Below are 18,519 nucleotides of genomic sequence, written 5' to 3'. Positions count from 1 at the left end.
ACATGACTTGATGGATGTACGGATGAATCGATGAATCAACCGATGGATAGATCCATCCACCTTTTATCTTTTTTTTACGACAACATTAACCATGCCGGAAATTCGCCAATGTCCATCACTGTGATCGCCGTAGCAGCACTCGCCTTGAAATTGCGAACGAGAACCTAATTCAGACCGCACAGCACCTGTCGCTCAAGCTATACGTCAACCTCACTTGCTGAAAGAATATCATTATACTTATGCCATTGTCTCCTTTCATCAGCCTTCCAACAAGTCTTTTAAGACCAAGCGCATTCTCGGCAAGGCCCAGAAGCAGAACCGTCCCATTCCCCAGTGGATCCGTATGAGAACTGGCAACACCATTAAGTAAGTTCCTCATTGACCATGTTACCACCTTTCCTTAAACTTTTGACTAACTCCTTCCCTCTCCATAGCTGGAACGCCAAGCGTCGCCATTGGAGACGCACCAAGCTCAACCTTTAAGCGTTTGAGCAAAACAGTAACAAAAAATATCTGGACTTTTCACATTTCCTTTTTACAAACTTTTCATTATAAAGGATTGGGAAAATCCATTGTTTCTATGTTTTAAAAAAAACTTGCAAAATGATTGAACGGAAAGACAAATTGGGTGGTATACACGGAGGGAAGAGAATATGGACCGCGGTAGCTGGTTAATATTAGTTGGGGGTGGATGATGCAGTGGGAGTAGCAGACGACGCTGGTGGAGGAACTCGGGATTTCATAGCGTTGATAGAAGTGACAAGCATGACTCTTTGTTTCTCCAACTCCTTTTGTTCATTGACCAGGGATTGTTCGAGTTCTTCGTACTGCTGTAGCTTGAGATCCAGTTTCTTAAGTTGGGTCGTCAACACAATTTGAATCATGCGTTGAATCTCGGCATCTTCGTGTCTTGCCAATGCGTGAGCCTGCTCGATCGCCGAGGCAAGGCCAGTCGCAGTAGCCTTTTCCAGTATGTCTCGAGAATAATGACTTGAGCCTTCTTCCTCATCGCTGTCTCTTTGCTGCTCTTCCGTAGGAGACTCTAACAACACTTTTAACGCGGATTGCGCCGCTACCGCTCCTACTGCTGGGTTGACGGCCCCGGCTAAGAATGCCACCAAGGTCATGACAGGATTTTCGGCATTTTCAAACGGAATCGTCTTGTTCGTTTGCTCTTCTTCAGTCAGTTCGGTCAGTGACTTGACAATGTTATCTTGAATCGGTGCCTGCAAAAACTGCATGATGCATTGCTCCTGCTTGCGCGTACCCACATGTTCAGATACCAGTAACCAGTCATCATTGTACTTTTCGATGCCTTCCAGTAGTAAAAGCTGCTCACGCGGCGTCCATTCCTCTTCCGGTGCTGGACGATCCATGTTTCCTTCCACACGGAGAAAATCACCACTCGACATGGTCGATGAAAATCGTCCTTCCAGGAAACAGTCTGGGCACACTTGCGTGTTCTTGATCTTCAAACTTTGGTATCGGACATCCGTGCAATCCGCCTTGCAAGAGTCGCATATGGCTGTTCCTCGAGAGTCAGGATCATCTGGGTCGCCACCATCATCGCTGGCAAGTGTTGTGATACGTGGCTTGACCATGCCAGCAAGCTTTGGGTCGAATATCTCCGTGCGCATCTGACGATAAACCTTCTTCAACGGGGGCTCTTCTGCCTTTGTAGGGTGGTCTTTTTCATCGTCTTCCGGGTACTGAAATGGCATGATACCAGCATCATGCTCATTTTCCAAACAAGTTTCGAACGGCCGTGTACGTGGGTCAACCTATTTCAAGTACAATACGACGTTTAATAAAGACACCATCTCGTATAAATGCCATCCCCATTGCATCGACACGTACCTGATAATTGATCAATCCCCACAACTCTAAAAATGAGTGAATACGCATGAGGTCTTCCAAATCTCCATTTAAATCCTTTGTACATGCAAGTACAGTCAAGTACTCGGTTGGATCGGCTTGGTAGGTGTTGATCATATAATCCCTATAGCGAATGTACTCTTGTTCATATGAATTGTCGCCTTCATGTTCAAAGAAATGCGGTAACGACAGCTTTTCAATCTCATGCACTTTCGAAGCATCAAACCATGAAGATGCTGCCGTAGGAATGATGATTTGTTTTGGTACAGGTTGAGCACTCAAATATGTTTTTGCCTCTGCAATCAAGAAATTACACTCCATTTAGTATACTTGTAGTTCATCCACATAAACACATCTCTCACAGTGTGAAAGGTATGTTCAATATTTTTTTATCCATACCTTGATATGCATCCTGAGTGGGTTGGTTCATATGTTTTGGCTCATCAACATCCATGCTCTCTTCGCGCTTGCGTTTTGCTCGCACGAGTCCATCGTAAGTAAAGCATGAGATGTTAGTCAGGTCTCCATGTGAATAAGGCTCGAATTCGTTTTTTCGAGACTTAACACCAGTTTGTGGACGATCTCTTTCAACATCGCATACTTTGACTAAAGGCTGCTTGTCTTCATCCAGAAAAACATCCTCTACTTCAGTCATCTGGTCTTCTCCAATGGCTGTGGTGGACTCCGACATGCCAGCATCACTTTCCATTCTTTGGTGTCTTGATCTTGGATTTGCCATCCTAATTTCTGGTATACCTTCCATAGGTTCTGGAGAGTCATCTGAGATTTCCTCATAGTCCTCCTCATTCATCCATTCGTTGTACTTGACACTTTCCTGTAACCATCGTGCCGTGATGTTCCATGGCCCTTCATGGGTAGGTGGCTCTTCCGGATCGGCCATGAATTGTTGTGATTCTGGAAGCCAGGTGTCGTAAGAATCAGGGTAATACCACCAGTGAATTAACACACGGCCATCACGTTTTTCCAAAGTGCGAAACCATTCTTCTTCTCCGTTGTCAATGTCCTCCATGCTACCATGTAAAACATGGGTTGCTTTTGATGCGTCTGAAACTATATTAGCTATAAGATACAATATGATTAGAATGGGGTGAGATGAAAATGGCATAAGGGAGGAGTAGGTAGCTTACCACCAGTGGATCGGGCCAATTTAGCAAGGGCTTTGCGGTTTTGATCATCCACATTCGCGGCAAAAGCAATACGAGGTTTTCGAATGACATTCTTTTCGATCAAAACTTCCGTGATATGAACAATCATGTCTATGACCAAGGTCCTCTTGGCCGCGGTTATGAAGTCATAGTTATTAGCCCAGCCTTGATTGAGCATGAACGAGTAGGCGGCCAGCAGAATTTGGAACAATGGATGCGAAGTATTCAATTTTCCATTGCTGTCAACTTTGAAGAGCTTTGAAGGCAGGCGAAACGGTACATTATTGTTCTTGTGCGCGTTCAAACCTAGGGCATCCTCTTGAAATTGTTGCAAGCGGCCGGTGAACAGTGACATGTCCCGAGAGGTGATGTTGAGATCGGGTTTGCCCAATTCTTGTAATAATTTGGCTCGAATGTTATCGAAACTCAGTATGGTAGCTTCATGTTCATAAAATGTGAGATCAATGCCGCCATTCTTTAGATTTCCCTTAGGCGTCATGCCACTCTTGAAATTGCTTGGACTGTCTCGTGTGCACAAATGGAAAATTCAAAGTCCCAATTCAGAAATTGAGATGTGTTTCAGTGGCTTGGTCCCAAACTTGGTGTTTCGACTGCGATGCGAACCGCGAAATTTTACGCAGAAGTGATATTCGTCCTGCAACAGAAACGTTAAAGATGTTGCCTTTCAAACTGATAAACATATCCATTGAAGATATATCTTTCATTTTGAGATAGTTATGAGTGCCTTGTAACTAACTGCGGTGTGTATCCAAAATATGTCGTTCTGTACAACTAGAAGTTGCCTTGTTATGATGATGATGTGCTTTTTTCCTCAATACGACGGCACTGGACACTATTTACTATCAATTCAATTTTTTCTTTATTTTTTACAGTTTTTTATATAGCAAGGCAATGTTAAATATGCTATTTACGCAACACTGTTCAGCCGCACGATTTTCTGGTCATATTGTTGCTTGATTTTATTTACACGATTACAATAGTAATAATGGTGTCTTCTGCATACAGAAAAAAAGAAGAAGAAAAAAAGGTTACGTCTAATCTATCACTTGGGAAAAGTATTGTAAGGCTATGCGACATATAATGGATATGGAGTGATGAAAAGCAATGGAGAGCGGAAATTTTGCCATTGTAATGGAGCAGGGTATGTCGGAAACAAGTAGATTATACAAGGAAGGGAAGAATGGCATAAATTTCGTGTGTGGGCCATTACGAATTTACTCGTCTTCAAAGACGGAATGTTCAGGACCCCAGAGGAAGATGGAATTGCAAACGCGAATAGGGTTATCACGACCAATTTGAGTGATGTAGTCGATATCTTCCTGTGCCATAGAGAATGTTTCCATATTTGCCTTGATGCGAGCAGGAGTCACCGATTTGGGGACAATAGAATATCCACGCTGCACACCCCAGTTCAATGCGGTTTGACCGGGAGACTTGCCATACTTCTTTGCAATTTCGATTAGACGAGGTTCTTCCAACAAGGACGTTTTGCGGTTCTTTCCCTTAACAATACCAGGATTGGAAAGTGGTGAGAACGCAGTGACGTGGATGTTATGTTCTTTGCAGAAGGATAGCAGTTCTTCTTGAGGCAAAAATGGATGGAGTTCAATTTGGTTTACAGCCGGTGGAATCTCGCATTGTTCCAGCAATGCCTTGAGTTTTGGAACAGTGAAGTTGGATACACCAATGGAGCGAACCAGACCGTCTTTAACAAGTTGTTCCATAGCCTTGTAGGTATCGATGAAAGAGATTCCAAGGTTTTCAATCTTGCCATCCTTCCAAGGTCTCAAGGTGTCATATTCACACTCATAACCATTAAATGGCCAGGATACAGGCCAGTGCATGAGATACATGTCAAGGTATTCAGTATCTAGCTTCTCCAGAGACTTCAAACAGGCTGGTTTGACTCTGTCAGGTTCATGAAATGTATTCCAAAGTTTTGTGGTCAAAAAGAGCTTTTCACGAGGAACACCACTTTCTTTGATTGCTTTGGCCAGCGAAGCTTCTGTATTGTAGTTGTATGCGGTATCAAAGTGGCGATAACCAAGTTCAAGAGCAACTTTGGATCCTTCATAAACTTCTTGAGGAGCATTAGGTCCTCCGTAAGTACCATAGCCGATGACTGGCAATTCATAACCAGAGTTAAGCTTTGTAACTGGGATGGTGGATGTGGCCATGATGTAATTTATGATTGTATTGTTTGATTGTTTAAAGGTCCAGTGGTTGAAAGATGAATAGAGATCAATCTAGCTATTGCAATGGAAAATTGCTTGGAAAAGTTGCGGGAACAACGCTATCAGCTCACTCTCTTTTATATTTTTTAGCAGCTACATGACGTTCCTGCCCTCTCTCACATTTATTTGCTGAAGTTCGCTCCTACGCACTAATTATTAAAATCCCGCTTAGTTCGTTTGCGTTGGCCAGGAGAAACGAGCAAGTAATTGGATTATTATAATTTCTCTTATCGACGAAAAAAAAAAAAAATACCCGTGATACCAGATAAAGATAATAGCTGCCTTTCTCTATATCCTTCTTCTATGATATGATGCGTATCGATGAAAGAGGCTGTGAATAGAGAAGCTGGTCATTCGATGAACCTTTGACATTTACGTTGGACCCTCATATCGCGACATCCTGATGAGTCTGATCGGGTTCGTACGTACGCATTGATCGATTATTCAAATTTGTCGCATATTTTTCGACCCTGAGCATGTGCTTTTCGATGGATGAAGACGTCGGTCAGTGTGCTGTGATAGCAATCGATTAGCTTAATCGATAACCTCCCTTATTCTACTAATTGACCATGGCCAGGTTGTCGTCATCGATCACACTGAGCTTCTTTCGTCCCGCCTCATTCCAGAATGCTAATTGACATTCTACGACGTTGGCCGTCCTATACTATCTTGAGGACATCCGAAAATGATTGATATATTTGTTGATGTGTTCATGCAATGATTCGGCACCATACTTTGGTAATTCATCCAAAGTCAATCACATTGCTACTTGTCAAATTTTACTGTTCACTTCTGTATGGTGTGTATGCCATAAGTTTGTTGAAACGTAGTACAATCTATCTGTGGGTCTGAAGTCGCTGACACGACGAATTCGGCAATCGCTATTAATTCGAAAGGTTTTGAATGCCTTGTGTTCGTCGAACCCTATCTTTACCATATACTGCGAGTCGGGTACCTGAAATATTGTTCTATCTATGCTTTGTTTGTAGCCGATATACCTTAGGCCGATATTTTCTTCCATGACGACATCCGACATGTTCCCAAAAGTTTCCTAGAACAATGGACGCCACCTTATCACATTATGTGGAAGCTGGAAGACACCATGCTGATAAAGCTAGAGTTTGCTGAAGACAGCGCTTTCAAGTCGATAGCTAAACCGATCTGAGTATCATATTTGATATTATTCCATGAAAGTTCTACATCGTCTTGGGGGACAGGTCGGACTTCACCTCAAATCAGATGGATGTTATTGGTCGGCCACAGCGCTATGCTCGCGAGCGATTTTTTTGCTTTCCCACAATGGATACCCTTCACACAGCATATTCCGTAAGAGAAAGAGCCCAAAATTTGTTTGGGTCGTTTGAGTGCATCCTCCCCACGTTCATGCGCTTATATCGGAACTGCCGGACGGCTACATTTCGTCGGTTCGTGGGACTTACAAAGCGAGTTAATCTTGAGTCCTTTCGTTGATGTGCAGTACTCTTATCAATCGTTTCACATCTACTGAACTTTTTATTCCAGATGGTCTCCGCATGTCGTCGTCCTGGCTACTCGCACGTAAAGTAGCTAAGGCAAGACTTGATAGTTTACCAAACAAGCGTAGATAGTGTGATCGATTGTGAGCTGTTATCAGTACAGCGAAGTCGCGTTTGTACGTGGTTATAGAATGAAATCGATAAGCCCCGCAAAAGCTGTTGGCTGCTTTCCTAGCATGGCAAGGGTTGTTATGGCTGCTAATGGCAAAGCTCAGTGACGGGACTTGCTCCGAATTGAATGGCCGCTCAGTAACTGAGGATGAGAGAACGGACGGGGTGCAGACGGCTCTAGTAGAAACACGGTAAAGCATGGGGATTTCACGAGAGGCTAGGAGATCCATGATAACGCAGCGACTCTATTCGTTGAACCTGATAACAGGCCCTGTCCTCATTAATATCTGAATCTGACTGAGTTCAACCATTTGTACCTGTAGGAAGTGGTCTTGTGTACATCTGCGTCTGAAAATCATTGAACTAGTATCGTGCTTCATCATCGTCATATTGTTATGTCTATTGGATTTGGTAGTGACATTGGTTGCCAAGGTACCTTTTAAAAGTGGGTGGAGAAAAGAGGTGTGGGGTAAACCTTTTTTACCAATTGAGAGGTGTTAAATCACTAATTTTTCCCAGCTTCACAAAAAGCAAATGAAAAATCTCATGACTTTTTTTCCCAAGTTGAGCAGAGTTTCAACGATTCCTTTTAGATAAAGTGCTCCACTGAGACTTTTGGGAATGACTTGTTCAAACTGTGTTACTTCCAAAACATCGCTTTTAAAGCAAAAGCGAGATGAGCACGAGGCTTACAATGTTTCATAAAGTAAAAATAAATCAAATGTTTACAATGAATGACAACTCCAGTTGACTCGTCATCTTTTCTTCATTGGGTTTTTATACTGTTGTTAGTAATCAGACATTTAGGGTTTGAATGGAACGTTATGGATGTACGACTAATTTTTAAAGCTTGCTATCCGTCTTCAATAGGTTGGCAGGAATTTCAACATCGATACCAGAGAGTACCATCTGTGCGTAAGTCTTGCCTTGTCTATCAATGCGCAGGGAACTGAGGCCACCTCCACCTAATAAACATTGGCGACAATAGGGTTAGGTTCATTCTTGACATGCAGGGCTAATGTGCCTTGATTTCGATATCTCTGACACAAGATAGACTTACCCAAGGATTTTGTTAGAACAAAGTTGAGGGCATGGGCACCTGGAAGCTCGTATCGAGTAACAGATCCTTGGCACAGGTGTTGCATGTACTTATAAACCACTTCTTCAGTAAGAGCTTTCTTGATGTATGGAAGATATCGTGGGTCGCGCGCAATGATGCCAACGTTACAGACGTCGCCTTTGTCACCACTTCGACCATTAGCCAACTTGATCAACTTGACCTTCTGCAAGTTTTGGGTTTCAGGAACGGTTTCGTCGTAGGGAACAAGGCTTGGTGGAGTAGAATAATCTTTGCTATCGTCCCAAGCCTCCCACTCTACTTTTTCGACTTGACCATTTTCGCCAACACAGACATAAGTTGGAACATCATTCTTAGGGATGAGGCATGAGAAATGGACAAGATTACTCATAGGTGCTGGACGTCCTGCTCCTGCTCCGGTAATACCAGGGGCCATGCAAGTAGCCGACTTAGATCGGGTGAAATGATGTCAATTTTGGCATTGAAGCAAAGAACACTCGGAAACATTCACATACCGGAGCAACTTCCATACCAAATAGCCTCAAAGCCATAGGGTTATCATGATGTATTGTCAGTCTGAGAATGACTTCACGACTTTTGGTCATGGTGGAGTGTGGACTAAGAAGATAAACACATCATCAATATCATTTACCTCAAGGCCATCATTTTCGCTTGGAGGGATCACTTACCCATAGGTCCCTTCCGCTCCCAATGTTTCGATATTCGTACCCCTAAAGTCTTCCAAGCCAAATGCTTGTAACAGCGTGCGGGCTCTTGTAATGATGGCATTACCAACAGCCAGGGCCTTTTCGCGAGCATCTTCTCCACCAATCATGAGCTCGCCGCTGATTTTATGACCATCCACCCAGACTCCAGAACACTTTAGATACTTGGTTGGCTTTCGGCCCTTCGCACCAGTGACAAGAACTCTGTTCTTCTCCAGCTGCTTTAGTTCTACGCCTCGCATATCCAAGATCACATCTGGTAAGAGGTATGCGCCGGGATCCAAAATTTCGTATAGCATTTGTTCAGCGACGGTGGCGACGGAAACTAAACCACCTGTCATCTTTGGTTTGGTCACGACGAATTGACCATTCTTATGGAACTCGACAATTGGGTATCCCATGTTTGCATATCCTCCATGTTCAGAGTTGGCGGCGAGTTGCCAGTCAGTGAAATTACCTCCAGTCGCTTGACATCCACATTCGATGATATGTCCGGCCAATGAAGCTGATGCAAGCAAGTCATAGTAATTTGATTGAGATGACTTCCAACCGTATTCATGCAAAAGAGGGCCAACCACTAATGCTGAATCCACTACACGACCCGTTACGACAATTTTTGCTCCGTCATTCAATGCCTTTGCAATAGCATTAGCACCCAGGTAGGCATTCAAGGACGATAATGGGGTATCGGGCTTTGGTTGTGCATCGGTATCTTTGGGATTGGATGTCGCAGAGAAGGCTTGTACTTCAGGATGATGGGCCAACGTTGTTTTTGTATCAGAAATGAGGTCGTCTCCGTACACAGCGGCTACCTTGCATTGGTCGAGAGGGATACCAGCCTTCGTCAATGCAGCTTCAATCGCAGCTTTGCATGCCATAGGATCCAAGCCTCCAGCATTCGTAATGACTTTAGTTTCGTTTTCCATAATTTGAGGAAGGATTCGATTCAAGACGAGGGTAATAAACTCTGCAACATATCCACCTGCTCCTGAGCCACCGAGTTTTGTGGATCGCTTTCTGCGACGGGCTAAAATACCCATAGTGACCTCTACATAATAGAAAAGAAGTGAGTCAAGATGTTGTTGAAACGGTGATTTGAATTACAGCAAAGTGTCCGTACCAGCAAGGTAGTCTGCAACGAGGTAATCAAGGTTCGAGCCTTCTTGTTCTACGAGCTGCAGAGCAGCAGCAGCTGAGTCGCCCCAAAAAGCTGAGTAGCAGCCAATACGTACAGGTTTTGCTCCAGAGTCAACCATATTTTAAACTGAGAAGAAACAGCAGGACAGGCAGCAACAGAGGAAGTTAAAGTATAAAAATGAAGGTGCGAAAAAGGTACTGGGAACGGCATATGCCTGACTGGCGTACTCAATTGTGACTATTGATTTCACCCAAAATCTAACAACCGACCCTATAGTGCCCCAGCTACTCGTGGTTCCTTGGGGGAAAAAGAACGGAATCATGTCAGCCAAAGAATCATTTCAACAATTGGTCCAACCGTATTTTGAGAAAGGTCTCAAGTCAGCTCTTTTGACGGATCGAGAAGGAGTGGTGATTTTAGAATGTTCGTACAACTTGTTTACTCTCCAAAATGTACACTTGCCATAAGATTCACAAAGCTTATGCCGATTTGCCCATGCAGATGTATCACCCGAGGCTCCTGCTGGCGTCACTGACCCATCATTATCAACTGCATTTTCCATTGCTAATAATCAGGTTGGCTTATAGTTTTGGTTTGTAGCTAAGTGAGGTCACATTACGGAAACCTAACTCAGCCGCTGCGCTACTTTTTCATGTAGGCTTCAAAAATGGGATTGAAGAGAAACAAATCCATCATAGGCATCTATGGATTACATCAAGTCATACAAATAGATTGTTATCCATTGATCATCTCACTTGTGGCCGATGCAACAGCTAATACAGGTGAGTAAGAGAGTTAATGCAGGAAAGGAGACTGGAAAAGTGGTGCAAGAATTGCTGCTAAAAATATGCCGTATGATTTTTTTTTTTGACGTGTTTCCGAAGGTCTCTTTCTAGATTTTGGTGATGAGTTACAAAAGATGGTAGAACCAATGGTCGCAGCGTTACAAGACAAGCATTGAAAAAGGACTCGCATCCGTCGGGCACGCATCATGGACCAAAAAAAATCGACCCACGTTACTCAACACTGGCTGTGCATGCATATGCTTCCACTCGTTTGCGTATATTTTACGACGGGGAGACTTCTACAGCTGCTATCTCGCTTGTTTGATAGGTGGTCATTTTTACCCAATCCATACTATAACCTTCTTATTTTTGTCATTCTTTTAATTATTCATCACATAAAGAAAAACCACCAGCGTCATATATTGATTCAAATCGACAGTACGTAGTCCGTCAGCATGGATGACAGAAACCGGTGATAAACAAAAATGCGCTCACAAAAATCCAAAAGTAGAACATGACCGTAAAAAAAAAAAAACAAGTGCTTACACTTCATACTCCTTTGGGAAAAAAAGCAGGCGTTGGAGGAGGAAACTTTCGCTTCGAATTCCGCAAGGGAATGACACAGTGAAAGTGGGGATTGAAAGAGACGGTTCTAGAGAAATTTATGGTATATGTCGTGTGATCGTTTCAAGTGGAGAAAAGGCTATTAATGTTGCTGGGAGTTGGTTGTAACTCTGCTCGCCACTGGTTCATGCTAGGGTTGTACAAGTGCCAGTGTAATGGTACTGCATACTGGTTGATACCGACGGTACATCTAGGTGGTAGTGTATCGTGGGTATTTATTAAGCATTACAGTAAAAAAATAAACACGTACAGGCATCTTCTAGCAAGTTAGCTTGACGAGCGGAAAAGCAAGAGGCTAACGACAGTGACAAGAAGGCGGGCAGCAGATACGATTGGCGGGGAGTTGAGTAATTTGTCCGCCACTGTAACATGGCCGATCTAGGCATAAAACGTCTTACCGCCTTATGGGTTATCTTGGTGGGAACATTGCGAGCAGCGCCTCAACCTAAGCTTCACAAAGTGTAGCCATCGCGCTTTCTGCTTCCAGGAACGTGCTTTCTCTAGATATGAAACTTGGCACTTGTTTGAAAAAATTTAATAAAGGGATTCAACATTGCTGCAGCTTTGCAACTTTGGGAGTGGACTAGATGATCTTGTGATATGCACACAGACCCTGTGGAGGCTGGTGGAGGATTTTTTTGAATAGCCGCCTTCATGGGCATTTGATGTGAACGGTCCTCCTTCCAAAAGATACGACCACCGAGAAATCTTAATTATGTAGAATGGCATTGGTTCAAAACAATCGTGACAAATTTATTGCTAAACAAAATGTTCAATTTATGGAGATATCATTAAATTGGTATTTTACATCCCGGTTATTATGTTTAGAACAAATATTGGAATGAAACCGACTCACCCATTGTGACATGTGATGTGCGAGGCAAAAAAAAGTCAGGACAGGCAATAAAAAAGAATAGAAGTCGTAAAGAACGGAGCCACAATTGCGCGACACCTGCTAACGAGACGACAGGGTGCTAGAATCTTCAAAGCTCTGGGGCTACACATAGTACAACCATCGAGTTGTCAGTGATCAGATGACTAACTTTACCGTGATGGTGACGGGGGCTATTGGGGGGTGATGAGACGTTGATAGGTTCTTGTTTTCAAAAAGGCAAATTCAAATGGTGAACTCCGTCCTTTCATTGGATAGGAGGCTGGTTTATTGGTTTTTCTCCGAGCTTACCAAGTACCAGTCATGGTTACTGAAAGATCAGATGTCCGCTTAAACATGCCTTTTGTGATAGACTCCCTGACAAATGGAACAGGTAAAACAAAAAGTTATGTATTATTAAGAATGTGATGCAGAAAAAGTCTCATGAAATCAAGATGAAGCACAGAGCCCAGACTCGGGATGCACAAAGTTGTACTGTATTCTTGGTAACTGCCTGTCACACTGCTAAGAAGGTGGACTGTGTGTCCGTGGGCTTTAGTTATTTTTTTTCCTTGTGCCTCGGGTCCTCCACCCATATATAAGGCCACTTCACTTGAAGCACATTTTTTTCCATCCTAAAGCCTTTATCCCCTTTCTTTGTTTACAAGTCCTTATTTATTCACGTCCAACAAGAATGTCACCTGTATTTCCCGAATGGTTTCGTATGCGATCTTTATTCAATGGCTATGTGGTCACCATTGATAGATCCCTCATCAACAACACGAGTGAGCTTGTTCGTTCGCAAGTTTACGTATGCCCTGCGCAAAACGACGCATACGAACTTTGGCAATGGGACGGTCAATACCTTAAAAACAAGGCTACTAAGCTCGTCCTAGATATTCGTAAAGGTATGCCCAAAAAAATAGGCTTGCTGCCCGCCTTTCATGCACGTTCGTTTACTTACCGCCAGCCTATTTTTTATTTTATTTTTTACCCACACTTTAGGTCGCCTGCGTCTTATTGAAGATACCGAAATCTGTCTGTTTACTCCAAAGCCAGCCGAAAAGGCTATGAATCAAAGGTGGTCTACACGTCAATGCGCGGACGATCTTGGTCGAGAACAAAATGGAACCTTTATTTGCTCTTTGAGTAACGATGAGTGGGTTCTCGACGTGCAACATACGCACGCGTCACAAAATCCAAAGCTGCTCTTATACCCCGCCAAGGATTTCGATAACGAATCACAGCTATGGGAATTCGAAGCGGCTGACTATATGTCAGAAAACATACCATCATCCGTGTCTTCCAGCGTAGATGAACTCGATATATCTGTCCGTGAGATCAGCCCCAGTAAACGGGGGTCCAACAGTTCAATTGGATCGGGCGGCAACGTTGAAGCTTTCAAAGAAGCTCACATGTTGGTTTATCTAGAACATCAACCTCATGTCAGTGACAAAACGATTGGTATGGCCGCTGCTTACCAAGCACTGCAACAATGGAAACTTCAGCAAGTTGAAGCTTTGACTACCTTTGATAATATGGCCTCTGATGAATGGTGCTTGATACAAAAGCGTTTACAACTTCTCGCTGAAAATGAGGTAAGCATCTTTTTCCTTTGACTTGGCAAGCTCAGTCAGACATCATGTCTTACACATCCTATTTTAGGCCTCTCTCATTTATCAGCGTTGCGATCAACTGAATAATAACCCACAAACCGCGCAGTCCCTCGCTGCTATGCTCGTTCTCAAGCTCTACGAACAACAGCCTGCCACGCCTTAAATATCCTCACACTATCTGTACTATATCCTCCATGCATACCGCCTTGCTTTGTACAATCCATTCCACTCACTTTTCTGCCCTGTTATTTTGCACAATCACCCCCTTTTCCTGTCCTTACGCGTTTGAACAATCGATCTATTGTACATCATCTTCTTGTTTTTTTTTTTTTCATCTTCCTATTATTCTTATAAGGCAACATTCACCTTCTTTTGCTTGTTTTTTTTTTTCTATTTGATGGTGTGACCTACACCATTTCCAAAAAGTCAAAAATACTTCATTTTGTACATAACTTTCTTTATCAGAACCCTAACTTTTTTTCTTCTGAGAATCTGGTTGCTATATCCCCTCCGCCAAAAAAGAAAAAAAAAAAGCACAACAGCGCACTCATACCAGTCAGTTTCTACTTTACCTTCTTACTTTCATTTTGTTAACTGTGTTATATTTGCAAATACATTTATGAACAATCCCTTCTTTTACTTTATACAATCAGGCTTGAAATGAAGAAAGAGGAAGATAAAAAAAAAATAGAGTATAAAAATCTAACATCGTACAACTGATCAAATTTTGATAAGTCTGCCTTCCGAAACGTCTTATCCTTTTCGCGAAGAGTATGACAAACACATCGCGCACGTCCAACCACAGGAAATCTTGATCAGGTAGTTACCCCAAACGTGTTCACCAACAATGTATTGATTGCATTAACCCATTCTTCCGCCTTTGCTTCGGGATCTTCAAAATAGGATGTCTTGTGAGGCTAAATGGGGCGATCAGGGTACGTTAGACCAAAGCCATGTTTAAAACCCCTTTCGCTCTACTGCCTCCGGGACTTACCGTATGTATCCAAAATTGTTTCTTGCCTTTTAGTTCGGGAACCATTTTGGGCGTCCAAAATATCTCTCCCTTGGGCACAGACGAAGATTTGGCGCCATCTTCACAGTAAAACAGTCTTGGGCGATCGGTTAAGATCAAGTATCGCTTTTTGGAGAACAACCCTCGACGTTTGTTGACTCGTCCAGCTCGTATTATGAGTTCATCCTTGTGCAAATATTTGCTCCTGTTTACGCTGTTATATTAGCTGCACATTTTTGAAGTATGGCCTAGAAGAATCCACCATAATACCTACCATGGAGAATTGGCTTGTTCAGTAAGTTTCTTTTGACGTTCGGCTGCTTTCTCTTCAGCCAGACTGCTAATCCCTCCACTTCTTATGCTGCTTGCGTTGGATCGAGGTGTACTAGTGTGGGGGCGAGGAGGCTTATGGGCACGTGAAGCCAATTTGGCTTTGGCCATCGATCCTTCCTCCGGTGTCACTGATTCTGAGCCGTTTCCGCTAGCCTAGAGTGTAAAATAAAGTTACTTTGCGTCAGTACCAAAAATCTGCAAACAAATAAGTCGTTGTTGAAAAACTCACCATACTAATGCGCGCTTCCGAGCCATAGTCGTCCTCAAATGGATCGCGGGCTATATCATCAAAACTATGGCCTTGGCGTTGAAAGAATACGTTGTTCTCACTGGTGAGATCATATTCATTCATGCCATCCATTTTCGGCAAGAACGGACGTAGTTTGGGGGCATCACTGGTAAAAAGTTGATCCCACTGAATTCCCTCGAAAAATGTGTGCGCCTTCAATGCCTCTACGCCTCCTGTTTCTTCTGACCCTAAGCGAACGTTCGGGTCGAGTACCAACAGCTTCTGTACTAGATCCTTTGCTACAACAGGAAAGGATCCCGGGAAGTTGTATTCAAGGCGTTGAATCTTTCCAAATGTAAGCCAATCCGTTGCTCCTTTGAACGGTGGCTTGCCGGCCAGCAGCTGGTAAATGATACAGCCTAACGCCCAAAAGTCCGACGCATTGGAGGCTGCTCTGGCAGAGAGCAACTCGGGAGACACGTATTCTGCAGTACCTACAAATGAATTTGCTCTGGGTCTTCCCCTTCGCCCTACATCATAGATTTAAAATTACAGTTGAATAATCTGATATTTTTTAAAATATTTATAAAACCCCCCATCTCGACGAGATTCCTTACCTTCTTCTATATCTTCATTTGGAGGAGGTGCTTGGCTGATGGGGGCTTCGTCTTCGTCCAGCAATTTCGCAGATCCAAAGTCAGTCAGCTTGATGTGCATATTTTCATCTAAAAGTATACTAATACAATTTGACAGTCAGAACAACCAACAATGGGAGACAACAGGTTTTTGGTTGCGCTTACTTTTCAGGCTTTACGTCTCTGTTAACGAGATAATACATCGGTTAATACATATTATGAGCATTGAACAATCAATTGATTCGCAAAACATGTACCTATGAATGACTTTCTTCGAATGGACGTGCTCCAAGGCTGATAAAATCTCGGCAGCATAAAATTGCGTAGTTGCCAGGTCAAATGAACCCAGCTGGTAAAAAAATCCATGAGTTTGGGTTACACTCGCTCACCAAAAATTAATCAAAGAGCTCACCTTCTTGATGTATGTAAGAAGCTCTCCATGAGGAGCTAACGTAATGACATAATCTGACGACGACATGCTGTTAGTTTAAAATCAATGCCATCGCCTCCGATTTCTGAAATCACTAGTATCCTACATAAGCTATTTCTGTCTTGCAGCGTCCAGTATAAGCTGACGATGCCGGGATGGTTCATACGAATTAGAGCCAGTTTTTCGATATTGACATACTTTTGTTTTTTCTCTCTGATGATGTGGAATTTATCTAGTACTTTAATGGCATAGGATTGACCTGTTTTCTTGTCTTTAGCTGCCAAGACCTGATTTGTACAAAATCATAGCGTTAGAAAAACGTGAGGTCTTTCGCGTTATAACCTTCCAAAAGATCAGTACCGTTGAGTAACTTCCTTCTCCTAAAGTTCCCATTAACTCAAAGTCGTTTATAGTTCGATGGTGTCGATGATGAGGATGATCTGGATTAGCGATTTCTGCCGCAGACGCTGTGGTAGGTTGAGTCGGTTTTGCCTTTGAAGCTACTGGACTGCTGGTTTGTGATTGCCGGTTCTCAATGTCCATGGTGGGAGGAAGTGAAATGTCGCCATTGGACGTAGAGGGAACAGCAGTACTAGCTGATGCTTCCTCGGCCAATGCATTGACCATGTTAATAGAGAACGATAGGAAGTATGAAACAAAATACCCCAGGTTTCCCAACCACCGGTGATGATTAAATTGGCCCTGAAATAATTTTTATTGGAAAAGTAACCGTTTATTTATACATGGCCGACTCTTCTGTTATAGCTTCGGCTCTCTGTCGTTCTCTTTGCACTTGTCGATTGACTTCTCTTAATGCCTTATCTAGACGATCTAATTCTTCTTGCTCCACCATGGTTGTAAACGGCACAGCCGGTTCCTTGGTTGATTTCTTGGTTGGTAATTGAAAGGTTAGAGCGTTGTTTTCTGCTAAAACTTGATAGAATGCTTCGGTTGGTTCATTAAAGACCTGTGAACTATATTTAATATCGATTCATCTCAAAAGGGTACGGTTTGGGCGAAGGACACTTACAATTTCGTCGTAATTAAAGCTTGTTACAGGCTTCTCTTTGGGCCATGGTTGTCCTGTACCATCATCTTCATATGGATGTAGTCGTAAATGGTGATAGAGTGTCACTGGCTTTTCTCCAGAAGCTGCGTGAAAGTATATTTTGATTGCTATCTCAAATTCTCCCCATCCTGTCTCGCTTACTTCAAACGGCGGCTGTTCGATCGCTAGGATAGAGGTATAAGTATCCTATCAACGAGACCAATCAAACTTTCTTTACTTACTTCGTTGTGGATTAGGGTATGTTTCATGTAACCGAAAGCTAACTTTCTTGATCCAGAAGCTGATGTCTTCATTGTTGACTCCTCGCACCAGAACGGTCCATTTATGCGTGTGATCACTATCGTTGGCCTTTTTCCCTAGAATCGGGTACGCTGTGTTGCCATAGTACAATGCGCGAGTAGCGACCGTACCCTTCATTCGTTTGTTGCTCATGGTTGGTTGTAATTAAAGGTGAAATGCAAAGCCAACTGGTTTCTGAGACTGAAAGTGGACTGTGACAATTTTGGGAGACTTTTGCTGAAGCACACACAACCCAAGAAAAAATAAACGCGTGTTCACGTGAGACGTATAATTCAGTACCTTGCCACCATCGCGCAACAACACGCATCCTTTTTAAAAAACAAAAGTGGATAAATGGAATCACGAGTACCTTTCGAAAAGGAGCGTGATGCCCTTCTTGAAAACGTTGCACAAGGCCTCGAACAAGTTATTACCAACATGGCTCATCTGAACCGTAATCTCGAAACAATCAATACCATTGGAAAAGACTTTGACAATGTTGCTTCTCTCTGGCGAGAATTTCACACCGCCATCGTCACCGATTCCAATGCATCAAACGCAAACGAAGAGCATAAAGAGTAATATAGCACAACTGAACTACACTGCACTATTGTACATATATGAACCAATAATACATACTTATATTCCGCACTGTGGCTCGACGTCGCAGCGCAGCGGCTCAACGTGTTTTGTACCATAGAATTAATTTATTCACACACTTTGGTTTCAATGTGTTCATAAAGGACAAAAGAA

General features: G+C 43.0%; 12 protein-coding genes across 12 annotated transcripts; 6 read left to right on the top strand and 6 right to left on the bottom strand.

Moving 5' to 3' along the window:
* Positions 1-262: 262 nt before the first annotated feature.
* K450DRAFT_180588 (uncharacterized protein) lies at positions 263-483 on the top strand (the record flags this gene model as incomplete). Its single annotated transcript, XM_051584342.1, has 2 exons — positions 263-366; positions 435-483. Coding segments are annotated over 2 exons (153 nt in total), but the record flags the coding sequence as incomplete, so codon positions are not given.
* A 45-nt stretch (positions 484-528) lies between these two features.
* On the bottom strand, positions 529-3,659 carry K450DRAFT_261075 (uncharacterized protein). The gene is made up of 4 exons (XM_051592260.1): positions 3,024-3,659; positions 2,275-2,955; positions 1,858-2,171; positions 529-1,781 (listed from the first exon to the last, which is right to left on the bottom strand). Exons 1-4 carry the CDS (start codon positions 3,538-3,540, stop codon positions 678-680), a joined length of 2,616 nt encoding a protein of 871 aa, XP_051440596.1. The 5' UTR covers positions 3,541-3,659; the 3' UTR covers positions 529-677.
* Positions 3,660-4,049: 390 nt separating this feature from the next.
* K450DRAFT_303431 (uncharacterized protein) lies at positions 4,050-5,239 on the bottom strand (the record flags this gene model as incomplete). Its single annotated transcript, XM_051593791.1, has 1 exon — positions 4,050-5,239. One exon carries the CDS (start codon positions 5,237-5,239, stop codon positions 4,277-4,279), a length of 963 nt encoding a protein of 320 aa, XP_051440595.1. The 3' UTR covers positions 4,050-4,276.
* A 2,398-nt stretch (positions 5,240-7,637) lies between these two features.
* K450DRAFT_261064 (uncharacterized protein) lies at positions 7,638-10,422 on the bottom strand. The gene is made up of 6 exons (XM_051592259.1): positions 10,346-10,422; positions 9,866-10,180; positions 8,710-9,793; positions 8,536-8,638; positions 8,003-8,468; positions 7,638-7,907 (listed from the first exon to the last, which is right to left on the bottom strand). The coding sequence occupies exons 2-6, from the start codon at positions 9,999-10,001 to the stop codon at positions 7,786-7,788; spliced, it is 1,911 nt and encodes a 636-aa protein (XP_051440594.1). The 5' UTR covers positions 10,002-10,180; positions 10,346-10,422; the 3' UTR covers positions 7,638-7,785.
* K450DRAFT_261056 (uncharacterized protein) lies at positions 10,103-10,986 on the top strand. Its single transcript, XM_051592258.1, has 4 exons — positions 10,103-10,306; positions 10,385-10,458; positions 10,542-10,665; positions 10,768-10,986. The coding sequence occupies exons 1-4, from the start codon at positions 10,204-10,206 to the stop codon at positions 10,842-10,844; spliced, it is 378 nt and encodes a 125-aa protein (XP_051440593.1). The 5' UTR covers positions 10,103-10,203; the 3' UTR covers positions 10,845-10,986.
* K450DRAFT_261054 (uncharacterized protein) lies at positions 10,570-11,613 on the top strand. Its single transcript, XM_051592257.1, has 3 exons — positions 10,570-10,665; positions 10,768-11,106; positions 11,180-11,613. Exons 2-3 carry the CDS (start codon positions 10,875-10,877, stop codon positions 11,398-11,400), a joined length of 453 nt encoding a protein of 150 aa, XP_051440592.1. The 5' UTR covers positions 10,570-10,665; positions 10,768-10,874; the 3' UTR covers positions 11,401-11,613.
* K450DRAFT_261052 (uncharacterized protein) lies at positions 11,456-12,019 on the bottom strand. The gene has a single exon (XM_051592256.1). The coding sequence runs from the start codon at positions 11,676-11,678 to the stop codon at positions 11,511-11,513; it is 168 nt and encodes a 55-aa protein (XP_051440591.1). The 5' UTR covers positions 11,679-12,019; the 3' UTR covers positions 11,456-11,510.
* A 603-nt stretch (positions 12,020-12,622) lies between these two features.
* K450DRAFT_261048 (uncharacterized protein) lies at positions 12,623-14,185 on the top strand. The gene is made up of 3 exons (XM_051592255.1): positions 12,623-13,071; positions 13,169-13,761; positions 13,829-14,185. The coding sequence occupies exons 1-3, from the start codon at positions 12,858-12,860 to the stop codon at positions 13,940-13,942; spliced, it is 921 nt and encodes a 306-aa protein (XP_051440590.1). The 5' UTR covers positions 12,623-12,857; the 3' UTR covers positions 13,943-14,185.
* K450DRAFT_261047 (uncharacterized protein) lies at positions 13,878-14,385 on the top strand. Its single transcript, XM_051592254.1, has one exon. It carries the CDS (start codon positions 13,974-13,976, stop codon positions 14,175-14,177), a length of 204 nt encoding a protein of 67 aa, XP_051440589.1. The 5' UTR covers positions 13,878-13,973; the 3' UTR covers positions 14,178-14,385.
* Positions 14,386-17,374, bottom strand: K450DRAFT_261042 (uncharacterized protein). The gene is made up of 10 exons (XM_051592253.1): positions 16,779-17,374; positions 16,525-16,705; positions 16,401-16,453; positions 16,246-16,337; positions 16,154-16,171; positions 15,971-16,089; positions 15,354-15,883; positions 15,066-15,277; positions 14,774-14,996; positions 14,386-14,696 (listed from the first exon to the last, which is right to left on the bottom strand). Exons 1-10 carry the CDS (start codon positions 17,043-17,045, stop codon positions 14,595-14,597), a joined length of 1,797 nt encoding a protein of 598 aa, XP_051440588.1. The 5' UTR covers positions 17,046-17,374; the 3' UTR covers positions 14,386-14,594.
* On the bottom strand, positions 16,789-18,021 carry K450DRAFT_261038 (uncharacterized protein). Its single transcript, XM_051592252.1, has 3 exons — positions 17,709-18,021; positions 17,449-17,651; positions 16,789-17,385 (listed from the first exon to the last, which is right to left on the bottom strand). The coding sequence occupies exons 1-3, from the start codon at positions 17,917-17,919 to the stop codon at positions 17,152-17,154; spliced, it is 648 nt and encodes a 215-aa protein (XP_051440587.1). The 5' UTR covers positions 17,920-18,021; the 3' UTR covers positions 16,789-17,151.
* Positions 18,022-18,074: 53 nt separating this feature from the next.
* Positions 18,075-18,518, top strand: K450DRAFT_261036 (uncharacterized protein). Its single transcript, XM_051592251.1, has one exon. The coding sequence runs from the start codon at positions 18,121-18,123 to the stop codon at positions 18,346-18,348; it is 228 nt and encodes a 75-aa protein (XP_051440586.1). The 5' UTR covers positions 18,075-18,120; the 3' UTR covers positions 18,349-18,518.
* The last annotated feature ends 1 nt before the right edge of the window (position 18,519 follows it).

This window comes from Umbelopsis ramanniana (assembly GCF_025399195.1).
Source record: "Umbelopsis ramanniana AG unplaced genomic scaffold K450scaffold_85, whole genome shotgun sequence".
Taxonomy (NCBI): domain Eukaryota; kingdom Fungi; phylum Mucoromycota; class Umbelopsidomycetes; order Umbelopsidales; family Umbelopsidaceae; genus Umbelopsis; species Umbelopsis ramanniana.
The sequence above is the reverse complement of the archived record's forward strand: the minus strand, read 5'-3'. Positions and strand labels throughout refer to the sequence as shown.